This window comes from Eucyclogobius newberryi, unplaced genomic scaffold, assembly GCF_026437365.1.
Source record: "Eucyclogobius newberryi isolate DKJ021-1_F unplaced genomic scaffold, fEucNew1.0.hap1 SCAF_21, whole genome shotgun sequence".
Lineage (NCBI taxonomy): Eukaryota > Metazoa > Chordata > Actinopteri > Gobiiformes > Gobiidae > Eucyclogobius > Eucyclogobius newberryi.
Window position 1 is genome coordinate 21,602,508 of NW_027315846.1, and position 20,075 is coordinate 21,622,582.

Here is a 20,075-nt window from a genome sequence, read left to right on the forward strand (position 1 = left end):
TATTGAGCTATAGAATTCATGGATGTGCGAGTGTGTGTGGACGTGTCAGAAGCACTGCTGTCCTCCCATATGTGGTCCAGGCCTGACCGGTCTAGTGTGACACAGCTGAGCCCAGAGCAGGTCTAAACATATGAATATTTAACGTGGGGTCACTGATCTCACAGACTGGCCCTCTAATTATTTAGCTTTTGGGGTGAGGCAGACTGCATACTAATCAGCTGCCACTTACATGCATTTTGGGACGTGTGTTTGTGTGTATGTCCACGCTTAGGGGCTTTGGTATCCACTGCACAATGCGCCCTGTATTCTGCTGTCATTCTGCGCAGAGATACCTGGGTATTGCTTTCCCATAAAACAGCCTTATTTCACCCCTCTTTCACTGGAGGAGCACCGCAGTCTTATCACGCCCAACCACACCTAAAGGCCATGTCCTACACTGATACTGTAAATGTCAAACCAGCCTCATCATAACATAAGTTATTTATTATCTCATTATTTGATAAGGATGTTTCCATTTGGATGTCTTTTCTCTTGTATTAATTTTCAACATTGTTAAAATATGTCTCTATGTTGTTCTGTTTATTTGATACGGCGAGGCAGGTATTTTGTTATTTAATGTAATGCTATGCAAATGTCTCTATCCTGTACCTCCATATTCGACTGTACAGCTTCAGCGCAGCCTGATATCTTAATCTGTCAAGAGGGAGAATCCTTTTCAATTTGCCTTGTGTGCATAATGTAACCTCCTAAACAAATTGAATACTAAAAGGTGGATGAGAGAAGCCTGAGTGTAATGCTGCTGGTGGAGGAGGAGTTAATTTGTCAGCGTCCCGTGTCCTCTGAGCAAGCGGCGGCAGGGGCAGCGCAGCACTTCCTTGATGGTTTCATCACTTTATAACAGGGAGAATGGTGTCAAACCGGGGCATTGTGTAGCCACTGCAAATGAGCCTAATACAATTTGCCCATCAGCGAGTGCTCTTGGAATGGATGAGTTTGGAAGTGTCCCATGCGCTGGATAGAGGTCGCGCAGTACAGCACCACAGCAGCGGGGACAGAGCGGGCACAGTACTGTACATTTGGACTATTTTTGGTCAATGTAATGAGTTGAGATAACTTTGAAAATACACTCAATGATATGTAACGGCAACGATTTCTTACACTACCAGAAATAATTTGATTCCCTTGAAACTCAAATCTGATTAGAATTGTCTTTCAATTTCCTGACACTGACAACCCACTAACCCAATTATGCCCAATTCCCAACTGAGTCTTTCCAGCAAGTAGAAGGAGCTCCCTGTACACATGTGCACATGCAAGTAAAACGGAAAATGGTTCGACAATACTTTGTATCAATGATTCTCTTTGTGTATGTTGCCTCATATTCTTCTGCTTTAGTTTAAAGATAAGGCTTTAAACTGGAGACTTGACTCTCCTGGATGTCTTGTGTCCTCACTGCTCCCCTCACCTAGTCACGTCATGGGGCTATGTGAGCCCAGTGTAAAGCCACTGCTGAAGGTAGATGGGTGCCTCTTTTAATTAGAATAGTCCTGGCCATAATTAACAGATGCTGACAGGAATTAAAGCCTGGCACTAACCTGTCTCATTTTACTGTGCAACAGGACAGACACAGAGGGAGGAACCACTGATTAAAAGCAGAGGCAGACTCATTGACTGCTTCTGCGTGCCATGGCTAGGGTTTTAAAGAAGTCTTTGTGAGGTTCAAATGTCCCTTTGTTGGCTCTCACAGCTTTAAGTGATTTGACTCTGAGTGGTTGGCTCCCTCCAGAGTAAACAGTAGGTGTCTTATAAATGTGTGAAAAGAGTGGCGTACCACTTCATGTCAGTGCTTTATGGGCCGCTACAGTGGGACCATGGGAGCAGGCTGAGCTCGGGTGTCATCTCTTCAAAGCGGGCTGCTGGGACAGAGGGCTTGTGGCCAAGGCGGCTGGCATTTATGCACGGATTATCACTGGCCCAGGGCGGGGGCTAGGGCCAGCTGACCCCGGGCTCTTCTTTCTCTCCAAAAACAATAATAATCCCCTTCCAAGCACTCGTCTACAAAAGGGGCTGTCTTCACTCACTTTGTGCGGCTGACCGCGGTAGGGGTCCTTATTTTGAGTCTCTCACCTGTTCTGATGTCTCTCCCTGGGGAAAGTGTCAGGATGTCTGGGATGGTTGGCAATGCCAAAGGGGGCTTAGCCAGACCCTATTTTAGCTGGGAAAATCAGAAGGCCACATGGTAAGGCATGGTGAACCTTGCCTTTCAAGGAAGCTTCCCGGCTAAACTGCCATCAGCACTATTTCAAAGGGCCTCTCTGGCCAGCTTTGCATGCTTGAAGTGTGTGACAGCATTTTTAATCACGATGGGTGATGAACAAGGGGAGTGGAAAAATTGTCACGCATTGCCCCCCGCTTCACCCGCTGACCCCCGGGCTGCCATAGTGACACCTCTGGCACATGCTCCGTTTACAGGTTAGCTACAAGATCCCCAGTGAACAACATCATGTTCAGGCAGCTATTAAAATGGAGGCTGTAATTCAGATGTGTGAGATGCTCAAATCTGCAGAAAAATGTATAGTCATTGTGTGAGGGAGGGAACAGGCTCTGTGCAGTAAGGGATAAAGGAAGTCGGTTCAGTGTAACTGCCACTGAATGATGTCAATGTAATCTCTCAATAGTATCTTGTCTTCTCTCTTGCTCTAAGCCCTGATCCGTTTCCATTGATCTGAGGAAAAACCTGTTGCCCCTGACATTTGATTCTTCTATTGATCACTTCCTCTTTTATACAGTCAGGATAGTACAGCCACTCCTCCAAGACTCTGCTCTTTTTCTTGTTTACCATAGTGTACTGCACTTAATGTTAAAACTACGCATATTCGTAGTCCACGATTCACTACTATTTCCCAGCTAACTTCATATAAGACATATGCGAGCGGTGTAACACTACCGATATTGCTGTAAAGTTATAATTAGGTCATTTTCCATTGAGACACAATGTGACCTTTCTACAGTACTGGAAGTCGGTGGTAACCTGGGTCACATGAGCAGTGGCCCTTTCTCTCAGGGGAGCTGCCGGCTTCATGAGCATCAACCTACAGTAAGAAACACTACCGTACTTCATCTGATGCTGGCTGAATTTAAGTAAAATACAGGGCACAATTACAAAAGTCCAGCAGAAGCATTCTTATTCTCTCTCTGTGCTGTTGAAGAGTGCAGAATTGACTGGGCTTAGCGTATTCTAAGTTTTACACTCATTTTACACTCACCTGACACTGGTCATTCATATATAAACTGTATTTTTGTTGTCTCTTATTTTCCGAGATGATATATTGACATACATTTTTCATCAGATAATGTGATTTCTCCATATTTCAGGCTTTAGCTTTAGCTACGGGGGATTCTGTTACTGGGTGACGATCCACACGGGCTAAGGCTGTGGCTTTTGGTCCGAATTCAGTATATAAATAATAATAATAAATTCTTTTGAAGTAGGTTATTCATTTAAAAAAAAGAAGAAAAATGTGTCTCAAAATCAAATAACGAGTGAGATTCCTTGATTGGTTGAAAGGATAAAGACATTTTCAAGTCACGTCATGTCTCTAAGCATCCTGCCAATAATTTAAGGAAGCAAAAAGCAACAAATTCTCTTTCAGCTCCCCTAGAGGTTTGAATAAATGTAATAACACCACTTAACCCCAAGCCACACATCTTTCATTATTCATTTCTCCCAGCTTTTCGACAGGAGCAGACAGTGCGTCCGAGTGAGGCTGCTGAAAAACCACTAGTGCAATGCAATCTGGTAAAAGAGAATGGAGAGGTGCTTCCCAGAGGTGTCTCTGGGGGTTTCAGGGCCATGTGGACAGGAGGAGGAGGACAGCCAGACTAATCCATCGCAAGCATGTTTAATTGTCACAGAATTCCCCGCTGGCGTGACTTTAAAAAAACATCCACAGGAAGAGAGCTGAGATGTTCGGAAAAAAACAGTTAGCGGATCAATATTCCGAGGAGAGCTGAGACCGGTGCGTGTGCTGGGGGACCTGGCCTGAGCCCTTCCAGGAGGACTAAGGTTACATTTCTATTACTCAGACAGAGCGATCAACCTATTCAGCGTTTCTCTGTCCCCGACTCAACTGCACATTATTTACCGCTGTAGTGCTGGTGGGAGGACACACTCATGGTTATGGAATATTAGTAAAATAGTCATCCAAATCTCATGGTATAGTATTACTGGTCGTTAAATGCTTTCATATTTATTGTCAGTAGCTCACAATATTACAGATACGCTCCATTGTCATCCCTGGTATGGCTTTTGTAGATTCTATTCTGAGCGGTCAATGTTAATTGACTGCTTTTTTAACTAAGGCACTGCAACCAATCACTGCATTTTAAGCCCAGGAGATTAAAGAATTAAAGTGACAATGTTGCGAGGCTGTTGGTGTTGTAATTTGACCAAACATACACCTATAAATTAGAATCCAACATGGTGAAAGAAAGAGCTCTTCTTACCTTCCTTTAGCATCCCCACTTTTAGGCATTTCATGAAGCGACAAGCCTGACACGATTTGCGTCTTCTTTTTGTGATTTCGCACTCATTTGTGGCCGGACAGCTGTATTCTATGTTACCTGCGAGTGAAGGAGAAAGACGTTAGAGGGGAGGGGGAATCTGGCAAGGATATTTCACAGTATATTTAGTGTTTGTTGTGTGTGATGAATGGGTTTTGTTTTTTCACTTCCTTTCTACATTGAAAGCAAATGTCTAGTATTAAAAGTATAGCAGCAGCAAAAGGAACAACCCAATAAAGAAATAAGATAAGATAAGATAAGATAAGATATTCCTTTATTATCCCACATGGGGAAATTTCATGGGGAAATGTAAAGATTTGAATTACGTGGAGGTTAATAAAATAATCTGTTTTGCCATTTTCCTGACATATAGTAATTTACCGACTAACCCTACTACAAAAAAGAGCCAAAACATAACTTCTTTGATGAATGTTTAAAACCCGGCTAACCCTTCAGCGGACAGCGGGCGCGTTCATGTATTCTGTCCAGCTCCTGTACCCTCCACTCCGATGGTTCAGCTAAAGCCACAATAGCCGGAGGAGAAAGCCGGACATGCGCCTCGGACCACTTTACATAATACTGAGGCAAACCCATACCTGTTGTTACCGCTGTTGCCATTGTTGACTATTTACATAGAGCACCGGCGAGGGCCCTGATGCATTATTCAGCTGCAACGTCTGACTCCAATGAAAAAGAGTTTCATTGCTCCACAATAAAAGAGCTGTCTCCAGTGCGCCCCTGCATCAGTAATAGGCACAGATATTCTTCCGCTGCCGTCTGATTCCCCACATTTCACTGACTTCAGGCCTTTTCAGTAAAAGGGATTTGGTATAATAGAGGCTTCGACGTAGGAATTTGAATTATCTTCCTTTTCAATTGGCTTGCAGATATTAAGGTTTGACATTAATCATCTAAGTCTTTCTTATTGTATTATGAAATCATGTTGCACTTTATACTGATTTTATGTATTCAAATATAATGAGGAGTTTCAGTGTATATATCAAAATGTGCCCAGACCATATTTACTACATTGTGTGACAGTAGTAAACATTAGAAGTAACAGAAAGTCGAGTGATATTCCACTGGCATCGCTCGACAAACCCTCTGACAACTTATGCAATTATGTTAACAGTATTGGACAGATCAAGACGGAGGTCCCAAGCTGTTATAAATAATTAGAAATTCCATCTTATATCTGTGATAGAAATCATTATGCTAATTCCTCTCATCTCTTTGGGATTGGGGTAAATAAAGGTGTGAGGGAAGCGGCTGATGAGCTCTGATTGGCTTTCCTCTGGTTGTTTTCTCTGTTGTTACAGAGTAAAGTGAATATAATAATGGCATCATCATTTGTAGAGCAATGTAAACATCAGAGTAATAAACAACTAGATGTATACATTACATTTAATGTCAGATTATTTTGGTAAAATTTGTGAATATCTTTTCATATATTTAACCATTGTTAGATTGGTTAGCTTTAAAGATGCACAATGTAACTTTACTGGGGCAGGGGCATTAAAGGGGCATTAAACTGCATTTCCTCCAATTACAGGTGTTTTATTGCTTAAAAAAAATACCTTGAATTAGAACTATCTTATTCCAGGGAAAGCAATAACATCGTAAGCAGAGCCATCATCAGGAAAGTTACACAGTGCACCTTTAAGTGCTTCTTATTGAAATATTCTCCCATTAAACCAGTTTAGACCAAAGAATCCCCTTGACTTCCTGCCCACTGCATGCTTATCCATTGTTAGAGGTTATGCTATGGTTACCAATAACCTAATTGAGAAAAGAGAAGAAAAAGATTTCCCTCCTTCTTTTCTTGATAAGTATCGGTCTCAATCTATTTTATGGCTTCTCAGGACCCATGCCAGGGCACAGGGGGGAAAGTCAGGTCTTGTAAGTAAATTACACTAAAATGGCAGGTATTTCTCATCAAAATCTAAAGTGACTTTTACAGGCTTTCTGTCAAGGTCTATTACTTCATATAAAAGAAGGCCAAAGAGTTCAGTTGCTTTCAACCAATTTTACACTTGGGTTCAAAATGGGAAGAAAACGCACTCGCATGTTTTTGATTGGTGGCACAGGAGAAGTCCAGGGATGGGGCTATGATTAGGGAGCGGTCAGAGTGCTACATCCAGGATGGATGGGCATCAGGGCTGACATTAATTTAGACCTAGCCTTGACTAATGTAACTATCCTCATGTGAGGGTTCAAGGGGCATTTTCTGAATGAATAAGTGCTGGAAGATGGATATTCACTATTGAAAAGGAACGGTGGATGAATCAGAAACACAAGTAAAAAGTAAAAATGCTGCCTATACTTTAGAGTCTTTGTGATAATGACTGATTTGTTCTCATTACAGAGACTTGTCTGTAACTCCACCCTGGATGACTTTATTATTCATTTAATAAATCACTTCTCATCAGCAGCACTCTCATCCTCAAGAACTCTCCATCCAACTGTTCATGCTTGTTCTTTTCATCAGTTTTGTAACGCTTACACCTCCCCCAAACAGGGCTTGCGTCCTCCTGCCTTCCTAGTCTTGGACCCTGGTCTGATTATTATGCCATTAAGCCTCTCTTGCTCTCCTCTGAAGCAGCAGCAGGGTCCCTCTCCAATCTAAAGAAGTCCTGGGTTTTTCCCCTCCTTTCCCTGAAATTACCCGGCGACGCGTGCCTGAGTTTCTAATTGGCATGGCCGTCCCTGGAGACAGCCCCCTCCCCTCTTCCTAATGAAAAGCCTCGGCCTTAATTACACTTTCCAAACGCTGATTGTTATTGACAAAACTCCTGTGGCTCAGACAAACGACGGCAGATTAGCTCCATTACAGGCAACCCTCCAAGAAGAGAAAGAGGGACTTTGAATCGACAATACAAAGTGTGGCGGAGCTTTCTATGTTTATTGCGTGTACCTTTGACTTAATTGTTTGGGCCGTAGCTCCACTTAAGTTTTTTTTTCTACTATTGTGAGTGTCAGTGTACGATGACTGAGGAAACAAAGGCCTTGTTATGTTACTTGATTCTGCGAAAAAAATGCTCATCTTTTTTCAATAGAGGATTGCTGATGGCAGCATGAGCAAACATGAGGATTGGCCTAATGCTGTTGTTTGTCTGCAAAAAGGTACATAGACTGTCTAAAGCTGATAGGGCCATGAGGGCCAAAATCAACACCTATCAGAGAAACAGTCCAAACATGATCTGTTCATGAAGATTTTCTGAAAATACTGAAGGACATATGCTGGGCTTGTGAAACTTTGATATTTGAACATTAAGTCACATTAATCTGTATTTTCTTTCGGTGTAGGAATTGTTTTTGGTGTTTTGTAGCACTTAGGTCCCAACAGTTGCTATGCTGCTTTCCCTCAAAGTACAACAGTCTCAATCTTCCAGATGACTTGGTGGGGCCTCTCTAATAAGAAGCTGTTCCACATCAAGCCTCTGATAGGCACTCACTCAAGTCCTTGCCTGAAGACAGAGGAAACATGACAGGGATTGAAAAAAAAAACGTCCTCCCAGGTCTACACTCATCCTGACTCTACTCCACATAGTTACTATGTGACTTATTAATCGACTTTGTGCTGAGCTTGTATTGTATCGGCTGGTCTATTACCACATGTTCTTACTATAAGGTGTTTGTGTGTGTGTAATGGCTTTCTCATATCATAAAGTATACCTTGTATTGTCCTTTTAAAAAAGGCTTTGCAGGCCTCACATGAGGCCACTCCATAGTGATACCCAGAGGCTATATCTCCACAGACCAAACACAGCCTCTTGGGAAGGGAGTTCAACATGTATTCGCATTTAATAGACGAGTCCTCCATGATGGTGCTGGAGCAGTCATCGTAACGCTTGCGGCAGGATCCTGGGCCGAGCCCGCCGGGGGTGAACATGGGAGGAGAGTCCAGGCCGTTGGAGTGGTTCATGGTGCTCACATAGCCCCCGCTGGCGTCAGAGTTGCCACTGGGGCTGTGATGGCTGACTGTGTCGATGACTGAGGAGGGGCTGGATGGCTCTGTCTTGATGTAGGACCCACAACTGGACGGCAGGTGCCGGTCATCAGCAGCCATTCTATTCAACAGCCTGTGGGAAGGGGAGGGGAAGCAAGGGGGGAAAAGGGGAAAAAAAGTTTAAATCTCTACTGTAGTCGTAGTCGTTTTAAAATACTTAGGTGAAGACATTATTTTTCAATGTATTTCAAATGTATTGATTGATGTTTGTTGATGTGTAGAACTGGTATTTCTACACATCATCACTCATTTCATTCAACATCCCTCCCCCCGTTTTTTCCAATAAGACATTGATCCTCAGTGTCTCTTTAGCCACTCACCACAGCAACTGAATGGCGTCTGTGTGAATGTATAGACTTATGTTATGCATGTTGCAAAATAATCTGATTCATTATGATGATGAAAGTCAAAATATACTTGGTCAGGTCAGTACAGTTTCTGTGTGCTGGATTGTTATGCTAACCGTATTTTAGTGGGCTAGATAAAGACTTGCTCCATGACCTTTCAGTCAAAATTGGGGAGAACAACGTATCAACTGAGCCAGGGCTAATTTTACAGCAGCGGACAGGCAGAGGAGATGGATACTCGGTGTATTGGAGATGTGGTGTAGACACAGTGACCTGTTAGAGTCAAGGCAAGGTTACACATGAACATATAGACGCACTTCTTTGCATTGGTTACCGTGGCAGAGGTCAAAGGTCCCCTGCACTTGCCTGCATTAACAAAATTGAGCCTGGTGTGGCTTATGCAAATACAGGCACAGAGGCTCCTAGTGAGTGGCAGCTTGACAGACAAAGTTTTGCCTTACCACATTAGCGTCATTAGCATATTGCCAGCTAATGCTAATGTTTACACATTTGACATGAGAGTTTAGCATCAGCACAGGGATGTTCACGCTTTTTGCCTGATTGGATGATAGCTGTCCATCACAGAGCACCTGAGAGGAGCCTCTAGCCTGTCCCCCTATCACAGGGCCTCCTGTTCCAGGCTGATTAAATTGTAAGGGTGTGCGATGGAGGGCTTCAGGCCCAGGGGTCACAAGGTCAACCTTATTTTCTCACCCTGCCTCGCTGGCCTGTGGAGATAGGGGTCAGCATGTCAAATTAGACCCGGGTTTCCCTCCCTGCTGTCATGTATATTCATCTGAGTTCCAGGTCCCACCACTTCTTGAAATTCTGAAAAAGGTTAACAGCTAAAATAAATAATAAAAATGGCCCCTGTTAAAACTGTTGACCTTGTGGTATCAATCTTTGCTCTGAACAATCTGGACAACAATAGAAATGAAACTCAATATTTTTATTATGATGTGAAATAGAAATAAAAAATAAAAAAAATAATAAAAAAAACAGTTTTTGGATTGTAAAATGTCCAATGCCTCCAAGTGTATCATTGCACAAATAAACTAAAAACATACATTTATTTTATGCTTGTCTGAAACAACTTAATAATTGCACCAAATGCACGTGTGTAAATGAATGCGTGGCTCTGTGTTCATCTGCTTTATGTTCTATATTTTAGATGAATATGTGCACCTGTGCCAAAGGGCACATGCACTTGGCTTATTAAAGGCAATATATTAAAACATAGCAGAAGAAGATGGCTTCATTTAGCTTTTATTTCACAAATTCAGAGTAAGCTTAACCCTGGTTCAAAGGGCATCCTCAGGGTGACACTTAGCATAATTGCATAAGTGTCTTAACTGTTTCCCCTCCGGCTCTATGTGGTCATTTATAATAAATGTATGAGCCCGGCTCCCTTAACTCATTCTGCTATGACACATTATACTATGACTATGCTTATGTTTTTAACAAGCTGCATACATTGATTAATGACACGAGGGCAATACTAACCACGTGAACCAAAGTTATTAATCAAACAGACTACAACAATTCTATAAATATTCCTAATCTCTAATGGGCCTGGTCTAATTTAAATCTATAACTACAACTGTACATGGAAATTAATCAAGAGCATTAACTAGTATGACAGCAAAAACAGTTCTGATAAATAATTCAATGTGAGGACCACATGCTAATCAGCTTGTGTGCTACAGAGGGCAGCTTGGAAAAGGTGTGCTGAAATGACTGAGACCTAATGCTCTAAAATCTATAGTTGTGTCTTCCTTTCTTCCTCAAGAACATTTCAAATTGTGCTGTCTGCTGCCCAAAGGTGCGCTGCTCGTCTAAGATACACTATCTCCCTTTCTCTCTTTTCTCTTCTGTTCTTCCTCCTTTTGTTCCCTTTGTACCCATCAAAATTCATGCTGAGTAGTGGGTTATGGGCCTGCAATCGCACACTGTGCAGTTTGGTTTTAATTTGATTCCACCTGGCTCTCCTAACTGCATTTTAGATCCCTAATATCATTCCAGTGGTGCTGCTGTGACCAGGATTAGGCGGCCTAATGATCCGCCGGCTCGTCTCACACTCCTCTTCACTTCCTGAACAGAACTGAGAGCTCCTTTCCCTCATGTCTCAGCACTTCCTCAGCAGTGAACATTAGACGACAGTGTTGTGAGAACACGTTACATCCGGGAGCTAATTGACTCGATTTGTAGGTATTCCTGCTGAGCGGCATGCACATCCTCTGCTGCTCTTTTGATAAGTATAGCCCTCTCCTAGATGTCTCCTGCATTCTAGCAGAGGTGATGGTGATTCGGATGGGAGTGGAGATCCCTGGACACAGGGTCCTGCAAAACCAGTGGCCCCAGATTCAGTGCAGCTAGGACCAAGTCAATTATCTCCTGACAGACCTGCTCTCAGCAGCCTCAGCATTTAGCTGCCACACTGACCCTCTTCAGGAGCCACTGTCACACACAGCACTGATGGACAGAGTATAGCAAACCAACTACAACCAAAGTAATACCTCCAGACTGAGGTGTGTCACCTGGGCGTGAGAGCTCTCCGGGGAAATGTAAATGGCATGGATGTGGGGTCCGGCGCACCCCAGGGAAAAAGGGGGAAATTGAGGTTCAGACACTCAGCTGAAATATGGAGCACGCCTGGTTCCAGGTTAATGACTGTCGAGGGAATAAAGGTTGTGGCCTCCAGAGACGACACACATGTCCCTGTGCTGCACTGGCTCACTGCACATGGGCTGTGAGCGTTAGGAGGCACAGTCACAAGCACAAAGCTCAAGTGGAAAAGCAGGTGATGGCTGTGGTTTGGTTGGAGGCAAACCCCACTCCACAGGGACACATTTTAATCTATGAGGGAGAGGCCCCTAATTTTAGAGTTTCCCATTCATTAGTCCCGCTCTGGCAAAGATAGCCACCCTTAAGGGGAGGATATTCCAGACACTGAAGAGAAGTTGACAGAGATGTATGATGTGCCGATATGTGGACGCAAACAAAAGCCAGTCCAGAAGACATGAAATAGGGAAAGAAGGAAGCAGGCAGTAAGTGATACATTAGGGCGCAAACACAGAGTGAGTGTCCTGTGTTCCCACCAATGGAGGGCCGGAGCCCGGATCAATAGCCCGTAGGCTAGATTCTAGTGCCGGGTTACAGCTGAGGGACTAGGCCGCTCTGTGGCTTGGGCAATTAAGTTTTTCAGTCTGCCGGAGAGTATTATATTTAGCTTTAGCCTAGCGAGCCGCAGTGGTCTTTATAAAACCATGAGCTCACTCCACTACGACAACATGAGCCTGAGCTCCAGCAGCAGCTCCAGAACAGATCACATCTATTGATCTGCTCCTCTTCCTGTTGAGAGCGGCCCTGGCAGCAGCCTCTGGCAGCAGAGCGACTGTGTGCCTGACGTAAACTGTCTGGGCCGCTCGGGGCAGATCCAGTTCTAACAATGGGCTCAGTTCAGGAAGTAAAGAGCACGTGCCCATTGTCAAGGGGCACAGCCGCGACCAAAACAGATCATCTTTCTCACTGTAAAAAAAAGAATGGGACATATTCCACATTGTGCTTTTTACACAAAGCCAAAAAACATTTAAGTATTTTCTTTTAATCTTATAGCATCATGAATAAATACTGACATAAAGCCAATGATATTGGACACAATGTTATCCTGTAATATCCAATATGTAACTGATACACTGGCGCCAATATCACAGTACAGTGGCTACAAGACCAAGAATGTGACTAAACGAGTGCTCCATAGAATATACTATAGTCTAGTGCGTATTGCAGGTGTGGACACAATGGATGGAGGCATAAAATCATGCATGAAATTACTTCATTAATCTTTCCTTATGGGGAATCACTACCTGCTTAAGACAAAGAGCCTGTCCCATTTGTGCCATAAATTATCCTGTTCATTAAAAAAGCCAAATACAAACAAACACAGACATACAAGAAAATGATAATGAAGAGACAGAAAAGCACAGGTTTATCAGGTACAATGGAGCATTTGAACACAATCCACAGCGCAAATGTTTGCTCTGTCTCACAGTCTGCGTGCAAGACCTGCTCATCGCTAAGATTTAAACTCCTCAAGAAGGATGCAGTGATTTTATATTTAATTATAAATATTTAAAATAGATTTATTATTTTTGTTTTTGTAATTGAAGCTAGATTTTATAATGGGTTATAAGATTCAATTCACAGTATACATTTTAAACATGACCAGATCATCAAGCAGAAACACTACTTGCTGAACTAAAGCAAAAATCCCATCTTTTTACAATGTTCATAGAAGATTTTATAACTGCAGCTTCTGTGATTTGATAAATCTATTCAACTTTGTTTTGATTACCATATTTCAGGCCTAACTTTGAGCTTGATGATGCTGGGACTTTGTGTTCACCACGAGCACTGTTGTTACAGTGCTTTACACAGACTCATCTGCACCACACGCTGCACATGAAAAGTGCTGCTGATAAAAGGGAGGAGCTAAGTTTGATTTATACTAACTTCAAAACATACACGTCATTATTTTGAAATGATTCAAATGTCCGGAGGACTAGCAGTCGGAGCAGAGAGTGGTGCACTGTGGGTGCCACTCTTGCCAGGCCCAGAGACTTGGTGAAGCTGTCAGTGAGAATCACAGCTGCTGCTGTGACGGACCGTTTCAATATTGATTTCATAAATAAACAAAGCTAACCATCGATCCTAATGTTATTTTGCATTTCAATTACTGCTCTGAAACATAGCTTTCAAACAGCAGGCCGCTCAATACCAATGAGCTTTTCTGATAAACAGGCATATAGTTATCCAGCCTACATCACATTTGCAAATGTGAGAACTAAAGTGTAAATGTGAAATGAATGAACAAAGGCACAATAACAAACAGAAAGACCACGACACACACACCACACTAGTCACACATCTGCTGTGGTGAGTGGCACAGACTTTACACTACAGTTGGTGAGGATTACCACCTCCTAAAGGGTACGTATGTACGTATTAGCCTTCTACAAGAAGGATCCGATTATTATTTTCTTTACAATGATAGATCTTTTTGGATGACCTCACGAGGGTGGGCAATAGTGACTAAAATAAGATCTGAATATTTGTTGGAATTCTCTTGATAACAATGTTTGAATGTATGTATATATAGTATATATACACTTATTTGGGAGATTAAACTAGACTTTTCTCTTTTTAATGTAATTTAATAATAGTTTAAATATCATCAATAATACACGCAATATCCTATTTTGCACATCTCTAAAACAAGGAGATCCACCCGCATTTCCCTTTATGAGCTAGAACTGTGTCTATATCTTTCAGTGCTTTCATGCTGCAGTTATAGTGTGTAAAAGTATTTAATGCTATTTAACAAATAACCTAACAATATATTTTGAATTCATTTGCGATGGACTCAGAGCATCACAAATGTGGACATCCTGTCTGTGCATCCCTTTGGCCTGCAGTGAGATAACATGCTCCCCTCCCCCACACAGAGGCTGAGTGACATATTTACAGGAAAAGTAATGATACTAGATACCAGAAATGAGAGGGCTCCAGCGTGGCCAGGGGACGCAGGAATCTCTCTAATGAATTGGACAAAGCCCTGTTGGTACAAGGAACAAGGTTTCAGAATTGAATCAAACTCAGTGTAAAACATGTTTCTGATGATTGTCCCATTCCAACTCAGAGTACAGAATATGCGGGAGTGGGACGACTGGACAGTCCACCACAGGCCCATAGCGGCGTGGAGCCTCTTCTGGTAATGTATTCTGAAACCAAATTACCGTAAGCTGATCCCATCTGGATAGTGTCTGTGCACGGCTGCTTTGGTTACCCACCGCTGCCTCCAGCCCGTGATAGCATCTCCATGAAGACAGCAAAAATCTGATTACCCCAATAACAATGAAACACTTGGTCAAAGAGCAAAGAGCTTTTAACTTAAGATACACTAATGCAATTCCCGCGCCTTGTTTTCTGAAACCTAATAAGAATCAGGCGGGCAGAGCGTTTGCAGCCTCTAAAGTAGCAGACCGGGAATGAAGTCAAACAAATTGAAATCTAATTCATCAATGTGTGCTCACTGTTTTCTGCCGATCTAACAAATACATGAACACTTTTATTTGATGAAAGGAAATTGCAAACCCTTTACTTTAAAGCAATGGGCATGTTTAAGTTGTGATATAATAAATGAGCACATTTCAGAGATTGCACAGTTGTTTTATAAAAATGACAACGCTTAACAGACAAGACCCAACACAAGCTGACAGCTCAAACCGTAACTTCAACACTGGACAATAAAACAGATAGAGCTCCTGTGCAAAGCTACAATAAAGAGGAGAAATGTGTCAAACTTGTTTGTGTGTTTGAAATAATAAGTGATCTGAACTAAAGCAAAGATTGTCAGGTGCTGGGGAAGCCCTGGGGTCAGCCTATAGAGTGCACACTACAACGGTGCTGTGCTAATTACATGGAGCGCATTTGTCCCACTAATCCTCTCAGACAAGAGGGGCAGGACGGAGGGGCAGGACGAAGGGGCAGGACGGAGGGGCAGGACGGAGGGGCAGGACGGAGAGGCAAACAGAGGCTGAGAGGACAGAGGAGTGAGGCCAGGGAAAAGAGCAGCACACTCAGGCCAGTGCTGGAGAGCTCCCGTCACATCGCTGCGCGCAATCACTTTAAAAGGATTTGGCCTGCAGAGTTTGGGGGATTTTATTTTTATTACAAAAAACCTTGAATAAGCCATTATCAATAAATTAATCTGATTTCCTATGATGCACCGCAAAGTCAAGTTTATTAAAAAATCAGCTCATGTAACATTTGGAAAAGACACTGCACTGAGTCGAGACATGACTTCATCATAACTACTTGGAAATGTGGAAAAGACCGTGTTTATTTATACAAATAAAGAAATCACAAAATGAACAGCTACACTATTCATTATTTGCGTATATTCTTATTTTCAGTTAAATATTTTAGGCTGAATTCCAAGTAAATCAATTAAGACAAGGAAGTCATATTTCTATAAATATATTTGAGAATAAAACCTAACTTAATTATTAAGTGTACTTACGTTTTAATGTAATTTAAATTATGATTATTTTTTTTAAAAGCTATTGCTTTTTAATAAAACAGTACAAAATGTAATAGAACTTTAAAAAGGTCTGCTCAAAAAACAACACGAGTGGATTTAACAAAAAAGGGGGTTTATAATATGTAATAAAACAATTTGGAATTAAACTTAATTCTGAATTAAGTGTATTTGGTGGGAGCAGCAACTTATTGATGAAGTTAAGTCAATCCGTCCAAGTAATATCACAAAATAGAAAAATATCAGGCTTAAAATATGCAGAAGAGTGTTTAGTTAAAAAAAACATTTCAAAAATCAACGTCAATAGCTGTGAATATAAAACATTTGAATGCTACATCTATGATTAAAACCCGCGTTTGAGTAACACATTTCCAACAACAAAAAGGACAATTCTGTCCGAGAATAATATTGACTGGAATTCGTGAAGAATATATAATTACAATAAAAAGAAACCAAACAAATATAAATAATTATATTAATTGTTATTATTAATTGCAAACATAATACGAAAATACTGACATTATTTACACTTTGTGTAATGAGTCTAATGACATTTTTACTCACTTAAAGTGAAGTGGAAAACTGTCACGTTGAAAACATGTGTTATGTTTTGATAAAATAAGCATTAGTATAGTTCAGGAGCACAGTCCCAGCTGGAGCTGCTTTAACTCTCTGCCTCCGCACTTACTTTGGCATTAAGATGTAAATGAACTGATAAAATATGTCCATATTATTTTATTCTGACTCGATAGGATAGTGCACTCCGCTAACAAAGCCATCAACACACAGACCGTTATCCTAACAAGACATGTACCTCAGCCTCTGGAAAATATCCCCCTCTCCTTCAGGGCATGCAAAATCAATTGGCCATGCTCTGAATGAAATTTAGAATAGAGGAAATTAGACCAGGCAATAAACACTGGACTGGATGGAGAACAATGTGAAAACGAAAAGAAAGGTAAATGGAGAAATGACACTGAGTGCTGAAAGAAAGTTTGACAAAACAAAACAGAGACACACAGACGGAACTCAAGAAAAGTGTGGTTAGTGAGAGAAGAAAGGGGCACCTACTGGTTATGATAGCTGAGAGGGTCTGGAAGACAAAGTTCTGAAATGTCCATCAGTCCAGTTTTAGCATTCCAAGAATAAGAGCAGAGGACAGAGAAAAGAGTTGAGAGCTTCTTCCAGACGCAGCAGAGCACCTCAGAGACAACGGCGAGCAGCAGCCCCTCCAGCAGCAGCAGTCCCCCCGGCCTGCACAGGTATGTGGCTCTGGGACGGGCTGGGTGCATGCATGTGTGGATCTGAGACAGGACAGTGTGGGGAGAGTGTGAGAGAGGCAGAGGGGAGGGACCAGGAGCAGCACGCGGCACTGGGATGAGCGCTAAGATGGAGAGAGCATGAGAGCGCGGCTGAGAGGAATGACTCTTTCCATGCTCAGGATAGGGCTCTTTAAGACTCCAGGGCTTGATGAATATGGAACAGCTGCTGTTGGCTGGCTCCGAGGGGCAGGACTTAAAGCGACAGAGGGGCCGGCGGAGCTCCGGGAGGAGGGTTCCTGCGCTCACTCGCACTGTGCGCCCAGAGGAGGCAGACAGCAGCCGGCACACCACAGGACCGCAGCACCAAAGCACCACAAACACAGGGAAACAATGGGAAACAACCACGGGACGGACCCAAGTCAAGAGCTCCAGTCACCTACAGCAGCAAGAGTCACACAAGCATGCAGGACATCTTATGTTCACTCACTTACATGTTTCAAAATTCAATATATTTCAATATAATAGTTTTCTGTATAATTGGAAATAATTGTGGTGAATTTTAACAGTCTGTTTCGTCTAAGGGATAATTCCATATTTATTTGTATTTTTAGGGCAATTCTCTTCAAAGAGTTAAACTTGAGTAGAACACAAAGTACTGCATGTTGTGGCTACATAAAAACCCTTGTCCATCTCCACTGAGTGCACTTCATTTTCTAAAAGCAATAGCTTTTAAGCCACAGAAAACAGTAAATGTGTTTATTGAGCTGGTGGCTGGCTCTGTTTGAGACTGCACGTGTGAGGGGACCATTGTAAAGCTTTCACCACTTGTGAGAGGTGATCTCAGTTCTAACTAATATTCTGGAATCCCTTCAGCTTCTTCAGCGCTGGAAAATCCAGCTCTGTCGTGACTAACCCCAGCTTTAGAAGCGCCTGTGTTTCAGTGTTGATGAAGCTCAGTAAGAATGTGGAGAATGCAGATACCATTTCACGGACAGTGAGGGTCTGCATGTCACTGTATCCCCACATTATAAGAACAGAGATTACCACGGGATCTTATTGAAGAAACGAGGGGGGCCGGTGAGTTAGTACACCACACTGCTTCAAGATAACGAGACAAGCCAAATGTTCACTTTTCTGCAAACTTCAATCCAGCTACACATATCTCCTGCAGTTGAAGTGTGGATGTGTGGAGGAGCAGCACCTGTGGGCTCAACCTGCAGCCTGCACCCAAAGGAGTGCGCATGGCGTCCTTGTATGCCTGCCTTTCCCTAAAACTGGAACTGCATAAGCCCTGGAGAGGAATCCAGTTGCATTCATCAGCCCACGTTTCTGTAATCAATGCAAAAACATCACGCAATGGCTATTGATCATCACAGGCCTATTGATGAGCAGCAGTGGTGTCTCCAATGCACACATCACACAGCATCTGGCTCTTTCATGAGAGAGCAAAATCCTTACAGAAACAGAACACAACACAAACATAACTAAAGGTTTAGGAAAAAAAGCTATATTAGTTCACAAAACAAAAGTCATGTTTCCATCACATTTGTCCATATTTGAATGTGGGCTTGCTTGGATAGTGACTGGCAGAACACACATGTCTGAGCTACTTCAGGCTCCTATCAGAACTGAGACAAGAAATCTGTTTGTGACAGCTGATATGCCAGTAAGAGATGAAAAAGCTCTATGAATTCAATCTGTCACACAGAAAAACTGTATTCACTGAGCAACATTTAAAAAAATCTGTATTTTGCCTATTCTGGTGGCCACTCTTAAATGGCTAATTACAACAATATGGAAGTAGGCCTAGTGACTATATTCTACAGCCTAAACAAGACAATATCAACACATTTAACCTTCCCCAAACCTATAGAGAATAAGATTTACTTTTAAGGAAAAAAATGCATTTAGCTGAACTATCCAATTAAAAAAAAAAAAAAAAAAAAAGACACTGGCTACAGGTGGCGTTTGTCCCTCAACGTTTCCACCAAATCTATGAATAATAAACAAGCATAAATTGACACTGCAACTTCCAAAACCGTCAGAATAACGGGTGCGTGATGTGTGGGGTCTTACTTGGACTGGTCATGTCACTTGTGCGGCTCCTCCTCAGCATGGTGCGGGTGCGGAGTGGCTCTAGTCCTCTACTCCGGGCTGGGGAGGAGGTGTGTGGTGGCTGTGCGTCTCTGCGTGCGCCGCTTTAACGTTACATACCGGAGCCGACACGTCCACCCCTCCTCCGGTGTGCACCCTGTGGCAAAACCAACACCTCCTGCGCGCAACGGGACCCGGGCGCGCCAGGTCAAACGGGCATCAAAAAAACCCATATTAACTGCGAATAACATTTAGTATTTATGAATTGTGTTGCAGCACGTGTTTTATTGTCAATTATTCACTGTGAAAATGTCCAGTCACATAAAACATTCCTCATTTTATTTAAAAAAAAAGAAGTTGTTTCTTAATTATGGGAACACGTGGGAGATGCGCGCGTAACTGTCGAGCGGTTTATTTAATCGGATGCCGCTCAGCCAAAAGTGAGTCGTTTTCTTCCAAGTTCACCCGACACCCAGAGCACAAGTGAGGGCATTTGCACCCGAGGAAACGTCAGGTGACAGAAGACAGAAAGAAACGGGTGAACGCCATCGCCGCGGCGGCTCGCGGTTTCCACTGTTGATGAATAAATAACGGCACAAAAGCAGCAGCCGCGTCTCGTCTGTGGCAGAGATCCCCGCTGGTAGATCACATAACCTCTGCGTCCACAGCTGCACTTTGCTCCACATTTTAGGGCCCGTTCA

The 20,075-nt window shown here is 42.6% G+C and overlaps 1 protein-coding gene across 7 annotated transcripts in view; it reads right to left on the reverse strand.

The window, feature by feature from the left end:
- Positions 1-19,526, reverse strand: part of esrrb (estrogen-related receptor beta) — a 34,651-nt gene extending 15,125 nt beyond the window's left edge. For 2 of the 7 annotated variants that reach the window (XM_072457370.1, XM_072457369.1), the window contains exons 1-4: positions 17,090-17,634; positions 14,468-14,533; positions 8,239-8,645; positions 4,507-4,623 (exon numbers count right to left, since the gene is read on the reverse strand). In XM_072457370.1, coding sequence (XP_072313471.1) covers positions 4,507-4,623; positions 8,239-8,645; positions 14,468-14,533; positions 17,090-17,310 — 811 coding nt within the window. In that variant the 5' untranslated portion in view covers positions 17,311-17,634. Of the gene's footprint in view, positions 1-4,506; positions 4,624-8,238; positions 8,646-14,467; positions 14,534-17,089; positions 17,635-19,356 lie in introns of those variants that run through there. The other 5 variants (XM_072457373.1, XM_072457371.1, XM_072457374.1 and 2 more) reach the window with 4 other exon arrangements.
- Positions 19,527-20,075: the final 549 nt, after the last annotated feature.